General features: G+C 42.7%; 1 protein-coding gene and 1 long non-coding RNA gene across 2 annotated transcripts in view; one reads left to right on the top strand and one right to left on the bottom strand.

Annotated features, from left to right (window-relative positions):
- Positions 1 to 21,865, top strand: part of LOC132413030 (uncharacterized) — a 121,450-nt gene that overhangs the window by 73,543 nt on the left and 26,042 nt on the right. The window lies entirely within an intron of this gene.
- CLVS1 (clavesin 1) overlaps positions 1 to 21,865 on the bottom strand; it is a 146,016-nt gene that overhangs the window by 123,932 nt on the left and 219 nt on the right. Inside the window, exon 2 of the mRNA XM_059994697.1 lies at positions 9,350 to 9,979. Coding sequence (XP_059850680.1) covers positions 9,350 to 9,804 — 455 coding nt within the window. The 5' untranslated portion in view covers positions 9,805 to 9,979. The remainder of the gene's footprint in view (positions 1 to 9,349; positions 9,980 to 21,865) is intronic.

The following is a 21,865-nucleotide window of genomic DNA, read 5'->3' as shown; positions in this document are numbered from 1 at the left end:
GCTGACTCATCTTAGTGGAAGGAACAGGTGGGCAAAGATGACGTTTTCGATCACTATCTTAGATCACACTCGTACTAGGACCACTTTCTGTGACATATTCCAAGCAGTATCCAGATTCCTTTGTTGGGCTGGGGTTTTTAAAAAGTCAAAGTTGTTTTTGTTGTTACTCTTATTATGGCCAAATAATTAGGGTTGAGATTGGACAGGATCTTCAACGTTTGATTTGCCAGGTTTCTATGAGATTGGAGGACGTGGCAGCAGGACTTCCCTGTTAAGCTATGAGAGCCTTTTCAAGTGTTTGGGACCTTGAGTGACCAAGAGAGTCTTGCTCACTCATACCTTGCTGAGAGCCCTCCAGAGTGTCTGATCAAATGGCCCCCAAGTTTGGCAAATGCGTTCTAGTGGTGAGCTATACAGAACGGTATTTGAACAATGGAATTAGGTCTGAGATCCAGCTCATTTTAGCCATTTACCAGCTGTGTGACCTTGGATGGGTCACCTAACCTCTCTGAGTCTCAATCTCATCACCTGCAAAATAAGGATATGAATAGTGACTACCTAAGAGCATTACTGCCTGCCGCAGGGTAAGCACTCAACACTGTCTGATTTTGTGGTTGTGATACTCTCCTTCTCCTTCTCCTTTCAACTTTGCCCATTGCCAAGGTCACAACAATTGGAAAACTAATCACTCCCAGAACGATGCTGGGAATGTTTCTGTAGGAAGAACAGAGAGCTAGACCTTTTCCTGAACCTGCCTCGATAGGGCCTGGGACTGGGGAGGAGGGTTGCCTCATGGCCCTGGTGAGAAGCACTAAGTCCACCTGACTTGCCTCCCCCTTGGCTACCCAACATTCAGCACTGACATTTTGGAAATCTGGCCCCTCGTTCACAAATTCTTATACTTAGGACAGTAAAACTGAACGAGGTGTAGACCCCCCGCTGCTTGTGAAAAGCTCTTTTATTTTCTTAGATTCCATATATATGTGTTAGCATATGGTATTTGTCTTTCTGACTTACTTCACTCTGTATGACAGACTCTAGGTCCATCCACCTCACTACAGATAACTCAGTTTCGTGGCATAGCACAGGGAGATCAGCTTGGTGCTTTGTGACCACCTAGAGGGGTGGGATAGGGAGGGTGGGAGGGAGGGAGACGCAAGAGGGAAGGGATATGGGGACATATGTGTATGTATAACTGATTCACTTTGTTATAAAGCAGAAACTAACACACCATTGTAAAGCAATTATACTCCAATAAAGTTGTTTAAAAAAAAAAGAGCTCTTTTATGCTCTTCCAAAAGCTAAAGGTGAACCTCCGTCAAGTGGCTTATTTATAGTCTGAAGACTTACATCCCACCCACTAGTTCAGGGTTTTACTCAGAAGAGAAAACCCACTTAATGCGCATCTCCCACCACCGTGCTGTCGAGACGCAGGCCACGCCAGCCCTTTGGAGGCTGCCACAGCTCAGCAATAACTGGTGACGTCTGAAGGAGCTGGATCGCCAGCATATCCTTTAGCTCCATCACGTCTGGCATGAGGCGACGAGGAGAAGCTGAACGCCTGTCCAGAAAAAAAGTGTGAGTGGAAAAGCGCCCGTTCCCTGAGAGCAGATAGATCCTCGGTTGATTTCTTCGTTGCAAAGTAAACATGGCAGTGTCCTTGCTTTCAGAATTGTGACAGCAGGAAGGTCAAGTACCCTAGTATCATTCATCTTCCTGTCGTTTCACACCTGGAGGGACTGGGGGGGGGGGGGCGGGGGGCTTGTGTGAGATGCCATTCTGGGATGCGGAGCTCCTTTGGACCTTCAGGAACTCGCCCAGAGCTGGCCAACTCTAACTGTTCAGCGCGTCTCTGGAGTGCATGGAGGAACGAGTGAACCTTGGATTCATCCCGCTACAGTAGATAATTACGCTATAAAGTGGTAACAGTACTTGTTTCCATACACTGAACGCTAACGGTGTGTCAAAGACTCCGCCAAGGGCTTCCCTGGTGGCGCAGCGGTTGAGAGTCCGCCTGCCGATGCAGGGGACACGGGTTCGTGTCCCGCTCTGGGAGGATCCCACATGCCGCGGAGCGGCTGGGCCCGTGAGCCATGGCCGCTGAGCCTGCGCGTCCGGAGCCTGTGCTCCGCAACGGGAGAGGCCACAACAGTGAGAGGCCCGCGTACCGCAAAAAAAAAAAAAAAAAGGCTCCGCCAAGTGCTTTGCCTGTATTATCTCGGATCCTCACAGCAACCTTAGCTAGGGTCACTGCCAGGTCCCATTTGAGAAAGCCGAAAACTTAAAGAGCTACGTCACCCAGAGTCACATAGCTCACAAGTGGTAAAGCTGGGATTGAACCATACTCTTAATCACTGGTCCCTAACCTATGGACCCAATTCTCATAAGTACCATCTCATGAGGAGTCAAAAAACTGCACACGGGCCCTAGTATTTTCTGCAGCCTGAATACATTACAGGCCCAGCTCTTACGTATACTGTTATTTTTCAAGTGTTACTAATGCTACTGCATTTCATAAAATACTGATCACATAGTTAAAAAAAGACTAGCATGTCTATTGTTCAGCACCCCACCCATCTTCTTATTTGCTCAAACTGAAGTGATGGGTCCCTCTCCACTCCCTTTCTTCCCACTCTTATTAGGGACTAGACGGGCCCTCCCCGTTGAGCCTCCAGATTCATCTCAACTTCCGGTGCACCCAACTTGCAACGCTCATCCTTCACTGTCTGAGCCCCTGGGAACTCTCGAGGAATGGCTTTGTTTTTTTACACCGAGACACCCTGGGCTTCTTGGCTAGGAGAGGGCGCTGAAAGGAGGCTGTGAAAAATCTTGCATTTGGACCCCAGGGCTGCTTTGCCACTTAGCAACACACCAGTGATTCAGATTTTGATTGTAAGAAGCTCTGGAAGCTTTGAGTTCAGGGTAGGAATGAGACCATAGCTAGGGTTTCATGGGAAGGCATAGTCTTTCTACTCAGACAGGCAAGAGAAGCATTTCATCTCTTTTATAGATTACCTACACACATAACATAGATCCTTGCAGGACTATGGTAGGAATTATAAATTATATGTATCAAACACTTGGCACAAAGGCAGTTAACAAAGGGTGTTATTGATGTTAGGACGTTTTTAGACACGCCCCATCAGGGGTTCTCACAGTGGGTTCTAGCTCCCCTAAGGGCTTTGGAAATATGAAGGTGGTCGTTCAGGTGATGACGGTACCTGGGACAGGGGATGCTAGACGTTCCCAATGCTGGACACAGTCCTGCACATTAAGAACTAAGCAGCTTCAAATCCAGTTGTGCTTCTTTTGAGAATCTCTGCTCTTAAGTCTTAGATCCTCTCCACTGTGGTCGTCTTCATCTACACCCTTGTCTACCACCAGGAAATCCACTTCCAGCCTTTCAGAAGCTCCGTGGATATTTTGAAATATCTAATCACTCAGGAGCTGAGCAGTCAGCTGCAAGTGTCTTTGCAATGAGCTTGGATTGGAAACCTTGAGTCTAAGTTTTTCCATTGATGAGTCATAATGCTCCGTGTTTAGAAAGTATCCTCTCCTCCCCAAACCTCTTCTTTGTTATTTGTAACTTAGTGATACTGAAACTCCTCAAATGGTTATGAGCATCACATCAGAAAGTGTACATGGAAATGCTTGGGAACCATAAGGTCCTAACAGCTGTATAGAGTATGGATGTACAGAATTATACACTGTAATATAACTGACTAGGAACCAACTTAAGGCTCTTCCCTGGAGAAATCTGATTGGCCTGAGCAATGCTGTGCTGAGCCATACTGGAACGCAAAGCACAAGGAAAACTCAATAATTCTTATCCTGCCTTCTTGAAAATTTGGATATTCTGTTCGTCAGGAAGTTTTGTTTGCGTTAATTTTGATTCTAAAAAATATCTTATGACAATGTTCTTTACTTTGATTAATGAAGTGTTTCGGTGCCCCCTTCAATTTTGCATCCCAAGCAAATGCACCAACCCCTCACCCTTGTCCCAGCCCTGGGGCTGAAGCCGTGGCTCAGGCTCCCTGATCTTCAATCCAGATGGCTGTGCTTCAGTGCAAATCTTTTGTCCCTGGTTCTGTATCTTGGGGAAAGAGAGTCTACAGGATTCATTGCCTTCTTATAATAACTCGGTATACTCGAAGGTAGTAATCAAGCTGTCCATCAGCTGCCTTTTCTCTCTGCTGAATTACCGTAACGTGGCTCTTCCTTAAAACGCCTCAGCCTCCTCAAAGAACCAACTTTGCAACTAATTTTCCACCTGGCTGCTGATTTTTTTTTTTTTTTTTTTGCGGTACGCGGGCCTCTCACTGCTGTGGCCTCTCCCGTTGCGGAGCACAGGCTCCGGACGCGCAGGCTCAGCGGCCATGGCTCACGGGCCCAGCCGCTCCGTGGCATGTGGGATCTTCCCGGACCGGGGCACGAACCCGCGTCCCCTGCATCGGCAGGCGGACTCCCAACCACCGCGCCACCAGGGAAGCCCTGGCTGCTGACTTTTGAGCTTTCAGTTGTGGGAAACAAACAGTACACTGACAAAAGAATGTCCAGTGTAAATTTATATATTTTGATTTACAATGCATTTCCAATTGTTTTGTCCCCCATTAAAGTACTTGGGGACCAGCTGGTCTGCACATGGCACCAACAGATACTATTGGAGTCTATTGTGGGGCTTGCATTACCTGGACTGCTCCCCGCCAATGCTTTTCTGATATCCTGAGACTACAGTAAACATAACAGGTAGGGACACTAAGACCAGGTGACTTCTTAGAGCCTGCCAGCCACAGCTGAGCTACCATGGAGGACTTTGGAGCATGGTGGCTTGGGGTCTTAGCTGTATTGTCTATACTTTTCAGGAGGAGGCAAGTTAGTAATGGCATCAAATTCTGCTGCCCTTAGAAACAACATCTTGTGACCTGATATCCTAGATACTTGCCTGCTTTGAGGTTTTTTCTTAAGAAAGAGCTGCCATTTACTGACTAGAGCTAATCTGTGATCATGGTCATCCCCACTTCACAGGTGAGAAGCTGAGGATAATAAGAATTTAAGCAACTTGCTCAGGATAGCTGGTTAGGAGGCGGCTGGAATTTGAAGCTGGCCATCGGGCTTCAGAGTTTGTGCATTTAATCACTAGCCTATTCTGCCCCTTGGACACCAGCAACTAGAGTACTTGGGGTTAATCCTTGCAACAGCTCCACATGCCAGGTACTAGATCCATTTCCATTTGATAATATTGAGGCTCCAGAAAGTAAAATAACCTGACCCATTTTTAGCTCTTTTGTTAACTGAGCAAAATCCAGAAAAAAATAGACGAGTTCTTCTGTGCTCACGTTTTCCCCTTGGTGGGAAGGGCATTCCTGGGCAGATCAGGCTGTGTGGCCCCGTGCAAGTATGCAGCTCATAAAGAAACAAGAAATAGACGTCTTTTTTATCAGATCTTAGGGGACAAGTTGGGAATTCTTGCCAACGTTGTTATGAATCTAGGTGAAAAAATCAAAAGGCTCATTGAACAAGAGTGTTTCCTTAGGTCTCCGTTACACACCAGGCTGCTGAGCTGAAATGCACACTCTGCTGACCCTGGAGGTGCCAGCTGCATTGTATGAACGAGTAGATGGGCGCTGATTTAATCTAACCCGTTTCGGTTCAGCCTGGCAGCCTCAGGAAAGACAGAAGTCGGCTGAGGAGGCCAGTTTGTGCTCGGAGGCTCCTGTGCTCTGTGGGCACACCTAGCCCTGCACACGCCCCTGGAGGGTAGCACTCCTCATCACTCACTGTTCTGGGCTCTTACTCAGGCTGTCTGGGTCTAGATGAATGAGATTTACATCGTTTTAATAAATATTAATAACCATTTTAATCTCAGTAAACCTTTTATATAAGGCGTTCAAATCACTTTCCAGTCATCTCGGGCTCCCCACGAGAGTCAAGTAATCATTCTGCAAAGCTGTGCTAACTCTTCAGCCCTTCAAGGTTCCATTAGGCTAGGTCTGTGTGACAGGGAACACTTCTGGGGAGAAAGCTAACAACTGCTGAGGATGGGCAAGGGGCAGCTCACACTCGTCGGCCCACTTCTGTTCTCAAATATTGTACGCCTGTCTCTATTTTTACCTTATTTACCATCTGTGCTCTGTTATATTTGTAGTGGGAGGTTTAATAGTGTTTGTGATAATACTAGAAGCTAACATTAATTGTTTACTATGGGCCAAGCAATGCGCTGTGTACCTTAAATGCCTTGTTTCATTCAGTCCTCCCAACTACATTATTAAATAACCATCAAGAGGCTGCTTGTCCCAGGTCATATAACCAGTAAATCACATGACAGTATCCAGGTTCAAATTGAGGTTTGTTTGCTTCTAATCATCTTTGGCTATCAGTAAGGTAGCCTTGTCGTTCACCTTCTTGTTAAAGCCAAAGCGGTTTGGAACAAATAGTATTCTACAATTTGAAACAAACTGCTTCAAGTAGACCCAGCTTTGGGAGGGGTAGGAGGGGTGGAAGAAAGAGAGAGAGAGAGAGAGAGAGAGTGTGTGTGTGTGTGTGTGTGTGTGTGTGTGAGAGAGAGAGAGAGAGAGAGAGAAGAAAGGATTACTTCAAAGAACCTAGTGAATCAGGAGCCTATAAAGTGAATTTTAAAATCCCTCTCCATGCATAGGATCAGGCTGAATGAGCTTCACATTCATGCGCCATTAGAGCTAGAAGATACCTCAGGGATTACCTAGTTCAAGCTTTTTATTTTACACCTGAGGAAACTGAGGACCAGAGACGTGAAGTAACTCTTTCAAGGTTATCTTAATCATAAAGATTTGAATTATTCCCTTAAAGGCTTGTTTCTTCTTGCTTCTTAACACATGTTGAGGTACATACAGACCAAAGACTAATACAAAACAGGCTATTTCCTGATGATTTATCCCCTCACGTGTAAATCATCGCTTACTGGTGTTCTGTGCATCTTCCATCTTAGCAGAGACAAGTTCTCCAACACGTTCAACTAAGCACAGATGAACTCAGCATGATCCTTCTCCAGAATCATCACATTTTTCTGTTTCGAAATCCAAAATGTTCACGTGCCCTTTTCAAGAGGACACTCAAAAGGAATTCTCCTGTGGTAGATGGGGGTTAGCTGTCTATGTGTTTGCACCGTAACTGGACAGTGGGTGGCCCAAGGGGTTGTTTGCTGGAGGGACCTTGTATTTTCATCGTGTTCATCATGTCCTTGTGCCTTAGCGCAAGCCCTGGCACAAAGTCTACACTTGTCACATGTTTGTTGAGTGGATGATATATGCGAGAATATAAAGACCTGGAAATCTTTCTCATCAGTAGAGCACTGTAACAAGAGGCTCATCCTTAATGCTTATGGAATAACAGAACAGAGACATAGCAGGGCAGCCCAGGCCTAGGTGCAGACCTGAACAATCTCTAGGCTGAGAGTGTTAAAACATTCAAATACCTTTTCAGGGTTAGATTGCTCTATTCCAGTTTATCAGCCAGAAAACAGCCAGTGGTCCCTAAGGTGTCCCATACTAATCATCATTTTTAGGAGGAGGAATAGTCACATGAGGCACTAAAGGGGCACCCTAGAAATTCCTTTTAATTATATTTGGGGGAGGGGCTCTTTGGTATATTTTTAAAGTTAAACGTATGTTTCCCCAAATACCATAATTTCAATATGATCCCCCTGTGAGAGCTCAAGCCACAGGTGAAGTTTTGGAGATTAATTCATGCATTCTTTTGTATTCAACATTTATTGCCTATTGGACCATGTGCCCAAGAGATAAACATGAAAAAGTCACAGTCTCCTGCTCTTAAGGAACCTGCAGTCTTGGGAGGAGGGATAAGAAAGAACACACAAGCAAACACACAATTACAGTAAAGCTAGGTTAAGATAACTTGCTCTCAAGTCAACCCCACTCTGTATTTCACTAGTTGTGTGACACTGAATGAGTTACTTAACTTCTCAAGACCTTGTGTCATCAAATGTAAAATAGGGATCATAGGAACACCCATCATGCAAAGTTCTTGAGTGGATTAAATGAGATAATATATGTACATATAAATGCTTAGCAGAGTATGTGGTATGTTTTCAAAAATATTAACTAAAATAACAGTGGTTCTTATACTCCAACTGTAACTACTTTAACGGAAATATGTGAGCAGAGGAAGGCACCTCACTGAAACAGGTTGGGATGGAAGGTAGGCAAAGACTACCTTCCCGAAGAACCATAGAGATAGGTGTGAGTCAGTAGGCAGGTTATGTCCAAGATGGTTGGACTTGGCATAAGAAATGGTTGATCCCTCCCTTAAGTAGCTGGTGGGGCAAGTCCAGAGGCTTGGAGGCATGTTGAAACCTCAGCTATTTAAGACAAGGCTTACACTTCCAACCAGAGAGCATGAAAAAGGGCAGAGGGTGAAGAAGAGCAGGAGATGCAGAAGTTGGATCATACAGAGCTTTACTTTACTTGGAAGACCTTGCAGATCACTGAAGAATTTTAATGAGAGGAGCGACGTCATGGAATTTTGGAAGGGTTACTCTGATGATGGTAAAGACTGCAATGGCTCGGAGGAGACTAGACCAGAGGCAGGGACTCCAGTCAGGAGGCTGTCTCAGTGATGCAGGTGAGAAAATAATGAGAAATTACACTAGGGCAGTAGCCATGGGGGCAAAGAGAGTGAAGAGATTTGAGGTGGTTTTAAGAAGAAAGGGGTAGCACTTGGCAATTAATTGGATGTGAGCAGCAAGGGCAAAGGAGCGGTCCAGGAAGACACCCAGATTTCTGGCTCGAGAGACTGGAGGGATGGAAGGGCGGGGAGAGCGGGAAAGATGCTGCACTCCGTTGGGACGTGTTGAGTTTATGGTTCTTTATAGGACTTTGCGGGAGGAATGGCCGGCAGGCATTTGGATGGGAAGGTCTGGCACGCAGAAGAAAGGTCGGATATTAAAGTCATGGAGAGGATCCAAGAAATTAGTTCATGTGTTAAAAACACTTGACTTAAAGCCATCTACTGAATCCATTTTTGTTGTTGTTGTTAAAGATGAGAACCCTAAAGACAGAATATATGGTTCTCCTAGAAGACCAGATTTCAATTTCATTAAAACAAATGACCCACTTTGATGAATAGAGGTCTCTTACAATTCTAAAACTGTGATTCTTTTGTTCCAAAACATTGCTGTGGATCTGTAATCACCTATTGATGACAGTAAAAGACCTGTGGCCTTAAAATTCTCTTTGTGGACGTGTAGAATATATACTTTTAAATAAGAGCCTGTTGTCTGTAAAGGCATACAGCCCCAAACATGCAGTGACAATGCTTATGAAAAAGAAAAAACAAAGACACTATCTACATTTACCTACTCTGATCCCAATTGGCTGCAAACAGCAGAAGAATCTTCCTGCCATAGTGATCGCGGTTTTCCAGCACTCCAGGGAAGCCATCGATGAGGGCCCTCTTAATGCCAGGATCATCAGCCTTGAAGTTTTTGAACATGTCCAGGTTTAGCTGGCGGTACTGGAAGTACTGGGCCAGGAGTCTAAAGGCATCTGCTTGGTGAAACTTCCTGGCTCGGAGGAATCTCAGGATGAAGGCATCATCTGTGCGTAAAAATCCAATGTCAGGCCTGGTGATGATCATGTCCCTGACTTGCTGAATATCCTGGTGTAAAACGTCTGGGTTTTCATTCAGTTCTAGGCGAGCTTTCTCTATAGTCTCTGGGCTGAGTCCAGCCTGTAAATGGGTCATCTTGGCCAAATCTCCTTTCCAAGCACTTAATTTCTGATATTCGGGAAGAAAAGAGACTGGTCCCATTCACGTGATGGTCTGCTGAAATTGTGGCCCATTCAACAGTTTTTTTTTACTACCAAGCTGCCACTGAAACAGACAAATAGAGGGTCTTCTTTCTGTTCCTGGAAAGCAGTAGGACATCCAGGTCCTATGTGGTGGCGGCCATCCCAGAGAGAAGCAAAAGCGAGGCCATTGCTTACTGCAAAACAAATGCACACAAGAGAAACAAACAGAGATGATACAAAGAAAGTCTGGGTAAGTTAACTGGAACTCAGAAAAGCAGTATATTATGCTGCAGATCTGATTAGAAGAATAAAGGGTATATTTTCTTTAAAAGAGGATACTTGGCCTAATTTTATTATTGACAACTTCAGCGTGTAATATGCAAGTATTTGCAATACATTTAGGAAGTTTTTAGTTACATTGACTAGTTAACATGATAGCGTATGGTCAGATTAGTAATAGATTGCTTTTTTATGAATCACCCAAGAAGAGAGAAAAATCCTCCTCTGTTACCGCCTGCTTTATGGGGCCGTTCACAGGCCTCCTATCCAGAGACGTTATGGCCTCCCATTAGCTTCTTTTCTCAGTTTCTTTCACAGAAATACGCCCTCCCCCACCTGTTTTAAAGGCAGCCATTTGCAGCTTAACAATAAAAAGGGACATTTAAAAGTCACCCTATTTTCACCCCACAGTACCTAATTACTCAAAACTAAACTCAGTAAACTGGAGCAGGGAGGAAAGGACAGGCTTATGGCTGGAAGCTTGACCTTCAGTCATCAAATTCAACAGCAGTGAGAAAGGGTCTCATGTGCGGACATTTACAAGTGGTTTTACTATTCTACTAAAGACAAAGGGACTTGAGGATTTCTCTGGTGGAGCAGTGGTTAAGAATCCGCCTGGCCAATGCAGGGGACACGGGTTTGAGCCCTGGCCCGGGAAGATCCCACATGCCGTGGAGCAACTAAGCCTGTGCGCCGCAACTACTGGGCCCACATGCCACAACTACTGAAGCCCGTGTGCCTAGAGCCTGTGCTCCACAACAAGAAAAGCCACAACAATGAGAAGCCCGTGCACCACACAAAGACCCAACACAGCCAAAAATATAAATAAATAATAAATAAATTTATTTTTTTAAAAACAAAAGGCAAGGGGACTTGAAACTCTTGGTTGTCTCCCTACCTAACCCAATATCCATATGGACTTAAAAGTCATTTTTTCGTATTACTTTTCTGTTGTCCTGAGATATTATTTTACTCATGATAATGATTGTTTTTTGTTTGTTTGTTTTGTTTTTCCCTTGGTGAAATGAATTTATTTATTTATTTTTAATTTATTTTTTATTGAAGTATGGTTGAATTATAATGTAGTGGTAATTACTACTGTACAGCAAAGTGACTCCATCATACATATATACATAGTCTTTTTCATATTCTTTTCCATTATGGTGTATCACAGGATACTGAATATAGTTCCCTGTGCTCTACAGTAAGACCTTGTTGTGTTTCCATGCTATATATACTAGTTTGCATCTGCTAATCCCACACTCCCAATCCAACCCTCGCCCACCCACCTCCCCTTTGGCAACCGCCAGTTTATTCTCTATGTCTCTGATTCTCTTTGTTTCACAGCTAGGTTCATTTGTGTCATATTTTAGATTCCACATATAAGTGATATCAGATGGTATTTGTCTTTCTCTTTCTGACTTGCAATCCCAATCCTGGGCATATATCCAGATAAAACTATAATTCAAAAAGATACATGCACCCCTATGTTCATAGCAGCACTATTCACAATAGCCAAGACATGGAAACAACCTAAATGACCATTGACAAATGAATGGATAAAGAAGATGTGGCACATATATACAATGGAATATTACTCAGCCATAGAAAAGAATGAAATAATGCCATTTGCAGCAACATGGATGCAACTAGAGATTATCATACTAAATGATTGAGTGTTTTAATCCCCTTGGATTTTTCTACCTAAATGGTATACAGACAAATGCTCGTATTATTTGCGTCTTTAATATAAGTGTTTAAGCTCTCTCAGACATTGGTTTGGTCTAACTTAGAAGTTCTAAAAATCAGAACATATTAGGTTTAAAAAAACTTGCAGGCATGCATTTTTTTCCTAGCTTTCCTAGATCAAACAGTATATGCAATAAGAGGCAGAATATTTACTTCCAACCTAATTATTAATGCCATATCGTACAAAATAATTTTAAAGACAAAAATGATTCTTTTACTTAATTTAGGACTAGCAGTAATTTCTTCAGGGAGACAATCACCTCACACATTGCTGCTTTATATTGCCTTTGTGATATGGAGGAGATGAAGGTCAGTTCAGGTAACTAGTATTCATTTTCAAGAATGAATATAGAATAGTAAAAATTTTTATTTACAAAATGCTGGTCTTGTAAACTAATTTGTAAGAAAGTAGCACTTAGCTCTGTAATGTGTGAAAATAAGAAGTATAACGGAGTCTTGATTCTCACTGATTCTTAAGGACTTAGAATAGTAAAGGAAAACAGTGCTATGCACTAGTCCCAGGATTGGAAGAATCTTTAAAATCCGTCTAGTTCGACATCCATCTGATTTTAAAATTCCCTCTCTATTAGCCTCACCACACCGCTTCAAAATTCATCTCTACACCCATTGCAGTCTACCTTTGATTGCTCTCACCAACCAATGACCAGGATGATCGTATAATTTATTATCCAAATTTAGGCACCAGGGGTCACTAATAACAATAATGCTCAACAACAGGCATAAATGGGGACATGTGCAAGCAAACCCAGACAGATGATCATTCTACTAGTGGATGACCTTTCTGCTGCTACCTCCAATAGACACATTTTGGTAACCTGTTATGGGCGACCCCATCAGCAGTTGATATTGATGGCTTCATCCTTCTTAAAACTCTCCCATTTTCCCTCTCTTTTCTGTGATTCCATATACCCTATTTCTCTCCTAACCTCTATCCATTCCTGTTCCATCTTCTTCTGTGCTCACCACGTCCACATGGTATTTTCCAGGATCCAACCGTGACTTAACCACCTGCATGTGGATAACTTCAGTCCATAGCTGTCTCCTGATCTTCAGGCTTACTTACACATCCCAGTTGCTCACTGATCACCCCCACTTAGATGTCCCCTAGACGCCACAAACGCAGTATGTTCAAAACTGAACTAATCGTAGTTCCTCATCCTGAATCTGCTCATCCACCTCCGTCTCTTACTGACTGACATCATCTCTGTATAGTTTCCCACGCTAGAAGCCTGGGAGTCAACTATTATTCCACCTTCTCCCTTACCGCCCACATCCAGGCAATCACTTCCGTAATATTTCTTAAATCTTCCCTGTTCTTTCCATCCATTTTCACTGTCTTTGTTTAGACCGCGTCTCCACTCATCTGTTTAGTTCTGCAGCATTCTCCCTATGGTGCCCTTGCGACCAACCTTGCCCTTTTCTTGTCCATTCTCTGTACTACAATTGAAATCTGCTCATGTCACTGCTTGATTGACAGTGATCAATAGCTTCCAGTTGTCCTAGGATGAAATATAAAACTCTGTGACATGGTTTCCAAGACTCTTCATCATCTGGTCCCTATCTGTCTCTCCAGATTCACCCTCCAGCCATGCAGCCACACCGAGACACCTGTAGTTTCTTCTCTCTTCTCTGGGCCTTGGCAAAAGATGCTCCCTCTGTCTAGAAAAACCACTGATTAACTCCTCTTTCCCCTTCAGGAGTCATCTTGGAGATCATTTTCTCCACGAACCCTCCCTCACCTTTAGAGGTCACAGGTAGCCCTCCAGCCCTGACCACACCACATTTTATTGCCATGTTCCTCTCTCCCCTCTCACTCTGAACTCCTTGCACAGAATCTCATTAATTACCTGGATCTTACTCATCTGCGTATCGCCAGTACAGTGCCCGGCACACAGAGGGTCCGTGCCATGAGCAGAGCCACTCTGTTGTGTTCACTGCCTATTCTCAGTGCCTGGAACTGTGCCTACACTGAGTAGGTGTCATATATCTACGTACATACAGAACCAATTAATAAAGTAGGCAAAATGTTGCTTTAACGAGTAAGTGGTTTCGCCTTCTGTTTGGGTACCTCTAGGACTGTTTTCCTTAAATGAGGGTGTGGCAGCCGCCTTTCAATTTCCTTCCTTATCTACAAAGTATTTTTTTTCCTAGAAGAAGTTAGCCTAGGCACACTGTACTTCAGATCATTGCCTCTTTGAAGCATGCTGGGTGATATTCATGGTTCCAGCCACGGCACAGCGCAATCAGAGCACAAGGCATAGCAAAGGCTCGTCCCTGGCAGAATATTTAAAGCTGCTGGGAGCAAGTTACTTATCTTGCAGTTCAGGGAACTCAACAATGTTTCCAAGATAAATGACTGTGAGTTCAAGGGGAGAGTTGAGGTTGCATTTTTCATGGCCCACTTCCACACATAGTTATGCCTCCAATCTACAATCTCTGAAATAAATTTGTTTCAGTCTATATCTTTGTTCTGTGCTCAGCATACAGTGGAAGCTGCTGGGGAGAATACCCAAGCCAGGGTCACTGGGTTTCATACTTAGGATGAAATAGACATTTTCCATTAAAGGCAAATCCTTCATTTCAGAAGTCTGAATAGACTGCTACTAAAAATAACAGCTTCAATTGATAAGATTTAAGGCACTAAAAATGCTATGCTACACAAGAATGTTCTCCAGATGTAGCATTTTCAACTGCAATTTTTTTTGTTCACATGAAGGATTTGGTACTCATTCAACTTTTCTGAATTGGTCAAACAAGTATAAAGGATACATTGGACTAGGTATCACCTGAAGAAGTAGGAGCGGTTTCTGTCCTGGTGGTAATAAGAATTGCTTCAATTTGTTATTTATTATAACTGTGTTTATTATGTCCCAGGCACTTGCATACTCTCTTTTTTATATAGTATATTATTTAATCCTTAGAACACCTATATGAGATGAATATATTATTGTCCCCGTTTTTCAGCTGAGGAAACAGGCACAGGAGATGGTAAATGACTTTCCCTAGGCTACACAGTTACCAAGAGTCAGAAATGGGTTTAAGCTTAAGTAATATTTCTGCTGTCCCATGTTCTTTATGACTGTGCTATTCCATCCTTATATGTAGCAGAGAGGTTCTAGTATTTACCACTTAAGACCTATGTGACCTTCAGCAAGTTACCATCCCTGCCAGAACCTCACTCTCCTTCCCTAAAATTCCTTCCAAATTCACTATCCTGTAAGCCTCAATGTGCCTAAGGGGTCAACAGACATTTTTAGGTGGCCTAACGCCATACCTTACAAATGTCCAGTTACCATCTTGTCCTCATATTTCATCAGCGGGTGACTGGAACTATTTAAAATCTACCTATATGTGACTTTTCCGGCTATCATGGATTTTTGCTCTGCCTTTACGTATTTTCCTGTGGCTAAAATGACAAATCCGAGGCCCTGCCATTCTGCTTGAAGGACTGATATTTCGGCATGCCTAGTAGAGCTCCAGGCATAGCCTGGGCATTGAAATGTGCTTGATAACCCAAAGGGGCACTTTAGGCAGGTTCCTAGGAGCCCCGGAAACTCTCTCTTCCACTGCTGGTTGGGTCCGAAATGATTATTTATTTAGAGATTGTTTCAAATACATGAAGAGTAACTCACTACACTCTCTGGGGAGCCCAGGCTAGAAGCTTACCTCCATTCCTAATCCATGCTTTTTCTAATGAACTAGAAATTTAGGTAGTGGTATTTTTGTGTGAGGGGGAGGAAAGGAGAGTCTCCACATCATGATATTTGAAATCATGGCATCCGTAGATTCCAGATTCATACTTCATCTCAAATTTACATTAGAAAAAATACGTATTTGTGTATTTCCTCATACGGAATTCAATCTTAAGAAGGTCTATGTGCACACACACACTTATAAACACATACCCTAGTCTTTATGAACCAAGGGGTCTAGGTGGAAAAATCATTTCAGAAAGTATAATAATTCAAATGAAATCTATTTTGGTTATTTTATAATCTCTTATTCTCATTTATTTCATTATCCTTAGAAACACACATTAAATATAGGATAACAATCAGAATAATAATAACCATGTCTTATTTACAAATATGTACATATGTGTATCATTATTTCAAAGCATTTTACATCAATTATCTTTTTTCATCATTACAATGATTCTGCAATAGGTAGAAAAAAGATAATTCCCTGGGAGATGCTGAGAATCATGTGAAATAATGTAGGTTAAAGTGCTTTGAAAATGAAAAGCTCCAGTTTACATTTACTGTAATATTCTTGTTGATATCATACTTCTGTTGTCTCCAGGTAGATAAAAGGATGTTGAAGCCTAGAACAGCTAAGCGCCAGGCATTAAGTCAGATAATGAGCTAGTGTTAAAAGTGAGGGAAAAAACAGACAAGTATTTGTGACTGCTTGTTACGTGCCTCGGGCTTTGGTATTATATAGTCTAATCTCCACACCAACCTTTAAAGCTAGGTTATTACTTATTAGATAAAAGGATAAATCTGAGATTTAGATAGATTAAGTATAGGTGGAAGAGCAAAGATTCATACCCAAACCTGCCTGACTCAAAGCCTGTGTTCTGTCCATTGCCCTACCTTGCCTCTCAGAATAGGTGCTTTCCCTTTGCCAGCCTGGGTATCAGTGCTCTCAGACTCACTCACACAGCAAGCACAGACCTACACCCCATCAATCCTAAGGAAGAACATTTAAGGGATGTAAAATTGGCCAAATTTGGAAGGAAAGAATATATTGTTGTCATGACCAGAAAGATGAAATCTATAAATCCTAAATATTGTTTGAAACATAAGAACATCAATAACTAATGAACAATACCTCAAATATTTATTGCTTCTGAATGTTCTTGATAATACAAAGAACAATTTTAAATACACATCAATTTAAATTAATACAGATACAAAATGAGAAACTATACCTATATTTGTTTCATGGGTTTCTTTTATAAGAAAAAGATGAAGAATGAATCTCAGTGATAAAACTTTCCACATGAAAGTCTAATCAACTACCTCAGCCATCAGTAAGTGTGAAAGATGCGTTTCAAAATTTTAAATGTATATTGAATTAGGTTAACCCTTATGGCTCTTCATCTTTCTAAAATCTCACTTCTAATTTTTTTTTTTTTTTTTTTTTTTGTGGTACGGGGGCCTCTCACTGTTGTGGCCTCTCCCGTTGCAGAGCACAGGCTCCGGAAGCGCAGGCTCAGCGGCTATGGCTCACGGGCCCAGCCGCTCCGCGGCATGTGGGATCTTCCCGGACTGGGGCACGAACCCGTGTCCCCTGCATCGGCAGGCGGACTCTCAACCACTGCGCCACCAGGGAAGCCCTCACTTCTAATTTTTTAACTGAATATGTATTTCCCCCTAGGAGTGCTGAAAGGGACTTTTACACTGAATGAAATAAAAATAGATGCTGCTGATATATCAAAACTAAAATCAAAAGTCACAGTGAGCAAAAATCTTTTCTTAAGTACAGTTCTATTTGAAATCTTTCCTGAAAGATGATAGGCTCCCTTACTGCCAGTGGAGCCTATATTTAAATCTCAGAGGTCGGTTGATTACAATATTCTATGATGCTGACCAGAAAGGAATCTTATTTCCAAGTGATGAATTTGAGATTGACCATTAGGGTTTGTAGGACTTCTCTGCATAAGTACTGGCAAGGGAACATAAGCCTTGTGAGTAACAAATTGAACTCCAATCCATTGACTTTCTATCAAACATTAGCCAACTTGCAGATATGAGCTGTCTATACCCGGGGCAGGGAGAGTAGTCTAGAAGGATAAAGGGGAGACCTTTAATCATCTGAAAGTGTAGTGTGGCCAGCATTTAGCCCCTGGCTCATGGTCAACTTTCTGTTGCCTTTAGCTCAGTAGTAGCCCCGGGCTTGCCCTTGCCACATAAACATTCATTGTATAGACTCCCTTGGCTCCCTTTAAAATAGCAACTAAAGGGCTTCCCTGGTGGCGCAGTGGTTGAGAGTCCGCCTGCCGATGCAGGGGACACGGGTTCGTGCCCCGGTCTGGGAAGATCCCACGTGGCGCGGGGCGGCTGGGCCCGTGAGCCACGGCCGCTGAGCCTGCACGTCCGGAGCCTGTGCTCCGCCACGGGAGAGGCCACAGCAGTGAGAGGCCCGCGTACCGCAAAAAAAAAAAAAAAAAAAGTGGGCATGTTAAAAATAAAAAAAAAGAAGGCATGTGTTCCTTGCCATTACTTCTCAAAGTATGTGGTCCATGCTGAGCACCATCCGCAGCTCCTGGAGCTTGCTGGGATCTCAGATGTCAGGACCCACCCAGACGTGCTGAATGGTTAGCAGAGTCCCCGGTCAATTTGGATGCCCATTAATGTTTGAGAAGCGCTGACCTAAAGGATTGATTATCGAAGGGGTTGAGAAGGTAGGTTAATTACCCCTGAATTCAGAGCTCACTCTGTCTGCGGACAACAGTGCTACTTTGTCCAAGAGGAGAGTAAAAGCACTCCCAGTGTGCTTTTGGAGCACTGACACTTCCTTTTGGAGCACTGACACTTCCTTTTGGAGCACTGACACTTCCTTTTGGAGCACTGACACTCATAAAAGATCACCTCATTAATTGTTCTCAAACATGCTGGCATGCTCTATATACCAACCAAAAGCAATGAAGGAAGGAAGGAGGAAGGAAGCAAGTGAAAGCAAGAGAGAGGGAGACAGAAAAGGAAAGAGAGACAAATCTTACATGTTAGTTTGATTTATTTTGTCCACACATAAGACTAGATGTTTTTTATTTATAGAGCCTGGGATTGGAGTTCCCAAGTACCATTTCCAGGCCCACGGATTCTCTCTTATTCCCTCCAAAACTACAAACTAGTGAACACTGAGTACACTATGTACTTGACACACATACAGGTGTGGAACTTTACGTAAGACATTTGAGCAATAACACAGGCTGAACTGACATGATGTTATTCTAAGGAGAGTAGATGCAGAGAGGGCTGAACGATACCTACAAATTGGAGATGTGGCTAAAAGTGTCCAGAAGACAAGAGTGGATCATCTCAGACACATATGGGGAAAACCCTACTGGCTCAGCAGTCAAGAAGAAGAAAGCTCACAGAGAATTTAGCCCCCCGCACAGAAACTTTCATGTGATAGCAGGTCTGTAAAGGGGGAGAATAGGGTTACCCAGCCAGAGACAAGATGATAAGGGGCTGTGGGAATCAGCAGAAATAGTGGAGAATAATGAACTTATTAACTGAATAAATGAAAGCTTTTTTATGGAGAGGAGAGTGACCAGCTGATTTCTGTATCCATGAAGAATCAAGCCAAAGAAGATAAACCTTCCATTAAGCTAAGAAAAACTTGGATTGAAAAATAACCACAGTTTTCTCTAGAGAGATGTACACTCGGGGCTGATGGTGGAGGCTACAGTCTTAGAGTAATACTGTGGCTCTTCTCCTGAAATTTAGTCCAGTAAATAAACAACTGGATAAAATGAACAATAATCAAAACAATAAAAATTTGGGAGAAAGATGTAATGGGGAAAAGATCCCTCTTAGCTTAAGGGGTATTTCTGGGCTGATTGCATGCGGCCAAATTTCATACTTTGTGTACCCATTCTGCTGTGTTACGTCCTCTGGGTCACCATTTAACGGGAAAGCAGAGAAGATCCAAGTCAGCCTGGATCCATTTACTAAGGTTGCCTCTGCTGGGGAAATGTGTAAAATCGTGAATAGGCTTCTCAGGGTTACTAAGGTGTCCCTTTGTGAAACCTGCAGAAGTGAAAAGACACCACCAATTCTGGAGTTCTAGATTCCCCCATTTGGGAATGAATGACCTTCCAGCTTGATACTCCATGATTCTAAATGATGCACCTCTCTGGGAACATGTCTACAAAAATGTTATGATGCCACTCTGCTGGAAAGCGTGTTTTCTGTTCACCTTTAAATCCATCATAAAAATGAGAAAGTTCTGTTATTGAAAATATGAAAAAAGCAAAATATCCCTTAATAAAAAAAACAAAAGGGGAAGCCAGGATAGTGGCACTTTAGAAAAATTAATGAGCTCAGTATAATATCTTAGTCAAAGAAAAGCATTGCTTCTGAGACAGATGCCTGGAAATCTCATGGAAGCAGCATTGTTTTGAAATTTCCCCAGCCACAGGAAATCGTATGAGGCACAGGAAGACGTAGCATTGAAGGCACTACATTCCTGGCCTGAGTTTCTAGTTCAAGCAGCTAGAACTGGCAGTATATACATTTTTAAAAATTGTCTGGGCTGAACCGTTCTTTGCAGACAGATAAGGGAGTTTTAAGAATCTGGTTGCTTGGGGACTTGAGAAGTCCAGTTTACTGTGGATATTACCAATCTAAGGACAATATATAGATAACCAGATTTCCTTCCTCTCTAAAATCCATTTCACCAGGTATTTTCACTAGTTTTCTTGGTTTGAATTCAAAAGTGAGTGAATTTAAGATGCAGATAGAATTAATTCATAGCAGTAAATAACTTTTGACAAAATGCTACTATTCCTCATTCAAGAAGAGTATTTGATGTGAATTTTTCCTCAAAACTTCTTCCAGCAGTTCCTTGTTTGTGACTATTTTTTTTTTTGACAATGCCTCTGATAATGAGCAAGCTGATTTAGACAAAACTTGCTTCTTTTTCTTTTTAAAGAGGCAGAATAAATGTACAACGGGGATTTTTTAATCAACCTTTTCTGTGCTTTGGTTTAAACTTGGTTGTTACATGTGACTGACATTATTCCCATATGAAATTATAATCCATCTCATTTTTACTAAAGATGTTGATTTTATGAAAAACAATTTGCTAAAAACGCCAGCATTTTGCTGTCTGGTAACAATTGATTAAATGAGTACCCACGAAAAGGTTTTTATTTATGACAGGCTCGGGCACTTATTTTCTGAGGTTTGTTAGCTCTTATAAACAGATGATCCTGGCTAAATCAAAGGGGTGCTATGACTTGTGTTTGTACCCTCAAGACATTTGAAGACCCTAACTTCCTTTCAGCTACGATAGAAAATCTTAGCACTCTAAAAGCAGAACCTGGTAGAACACAGTTACATAAAATGCCTTTTCCATTTTTTTCCCCACTCTATTACCCTTTACTATTATAGGAAAATGGTGTTATCGCCTGATTACTGAGAAAGCACACAGAAATCTCGCCTTCCAAATCCGAGTCAGTCTTTGACTAGGATGAACAAAGCCTGGCCATCTGCTCTGAATATCATTACTACTTTGGCCATTTGGGCAAGGGATCTATCTTCTCTGCTTCAAAGAGAGGTTTTAGATTGGAAAATTGAAATTAAATAAGTAGACAGGAAGAGACATTTGGACAAATAACACTTTCCAAAGAGAGCCCTATTTGTTAGGTCCTTATCATCATGATCATTTTAATTTTCATTCTGGACACAGAGTTAACCTTTGGGGTCTCCATTTTACAAAACATTTCAGTAAAAAACTTAATTCCAGAGTTTCTGCAATAAACGCTTAGGAAGGAAAACCAGCATGTGGGTGAATATGAGTCATCAGTCACCCCCCCTCCGCCGCTTCCTGGTGATTCTCCACTGGAAAACCAGAAACATGGATTGAGTTTATACAGCTATTTCACCGGAATAATACTGTACCGCAGGCCATGTTAATTTCCTGAACTAAACAGTCCCTAATCTGCTGAAAGGCAGCTGGCTAACTGCTGGTGTCTGGCAAGTGCCCCATCTGTCCCCCTGCCCAGGGTCTCTCTCTACTGTCTTCACTTTCCCGTTCTCTCAAGCAGGCGTCTCTCTTTGTTTTCAGGGGTGTAGTCCACCTGAACTTTCCTTTCTATGCCTGAAAACTTGGGCTCTTTTCCTCTATCCTGCGGACCTGCGGCTTTGTCTAAGTGACAAGGCACAGTTGTGTTGACTGTAGTTACGACGCTGGTGATGGTGGAGATCATGACGGTGATGGTGGAGATGGGGGGCTGATGGTGTAAGGAGCGCAGGCTGAGCGGGCGCCGGGGGGGAGGATGGACCACGGAGGCGGTG

This window comes from Delphinus delphis, chromosome 17, assembly GCF_949987515.2.
Source record: "Delphinus delphis chromosome 17, mDelDel1.2, whole genome shotgun sequence".
NCBI lineage: Eukaryota > Metazoa > Chordata > Mammalia > Artiodactyla > Delphinidae > Delphinus > Delphinus delphis.
The sequence above is the reverse complement of the archived record's forward strand: the minus strand, read 5'-3'. Positions and strand labels throughout refer to the sequence as shown.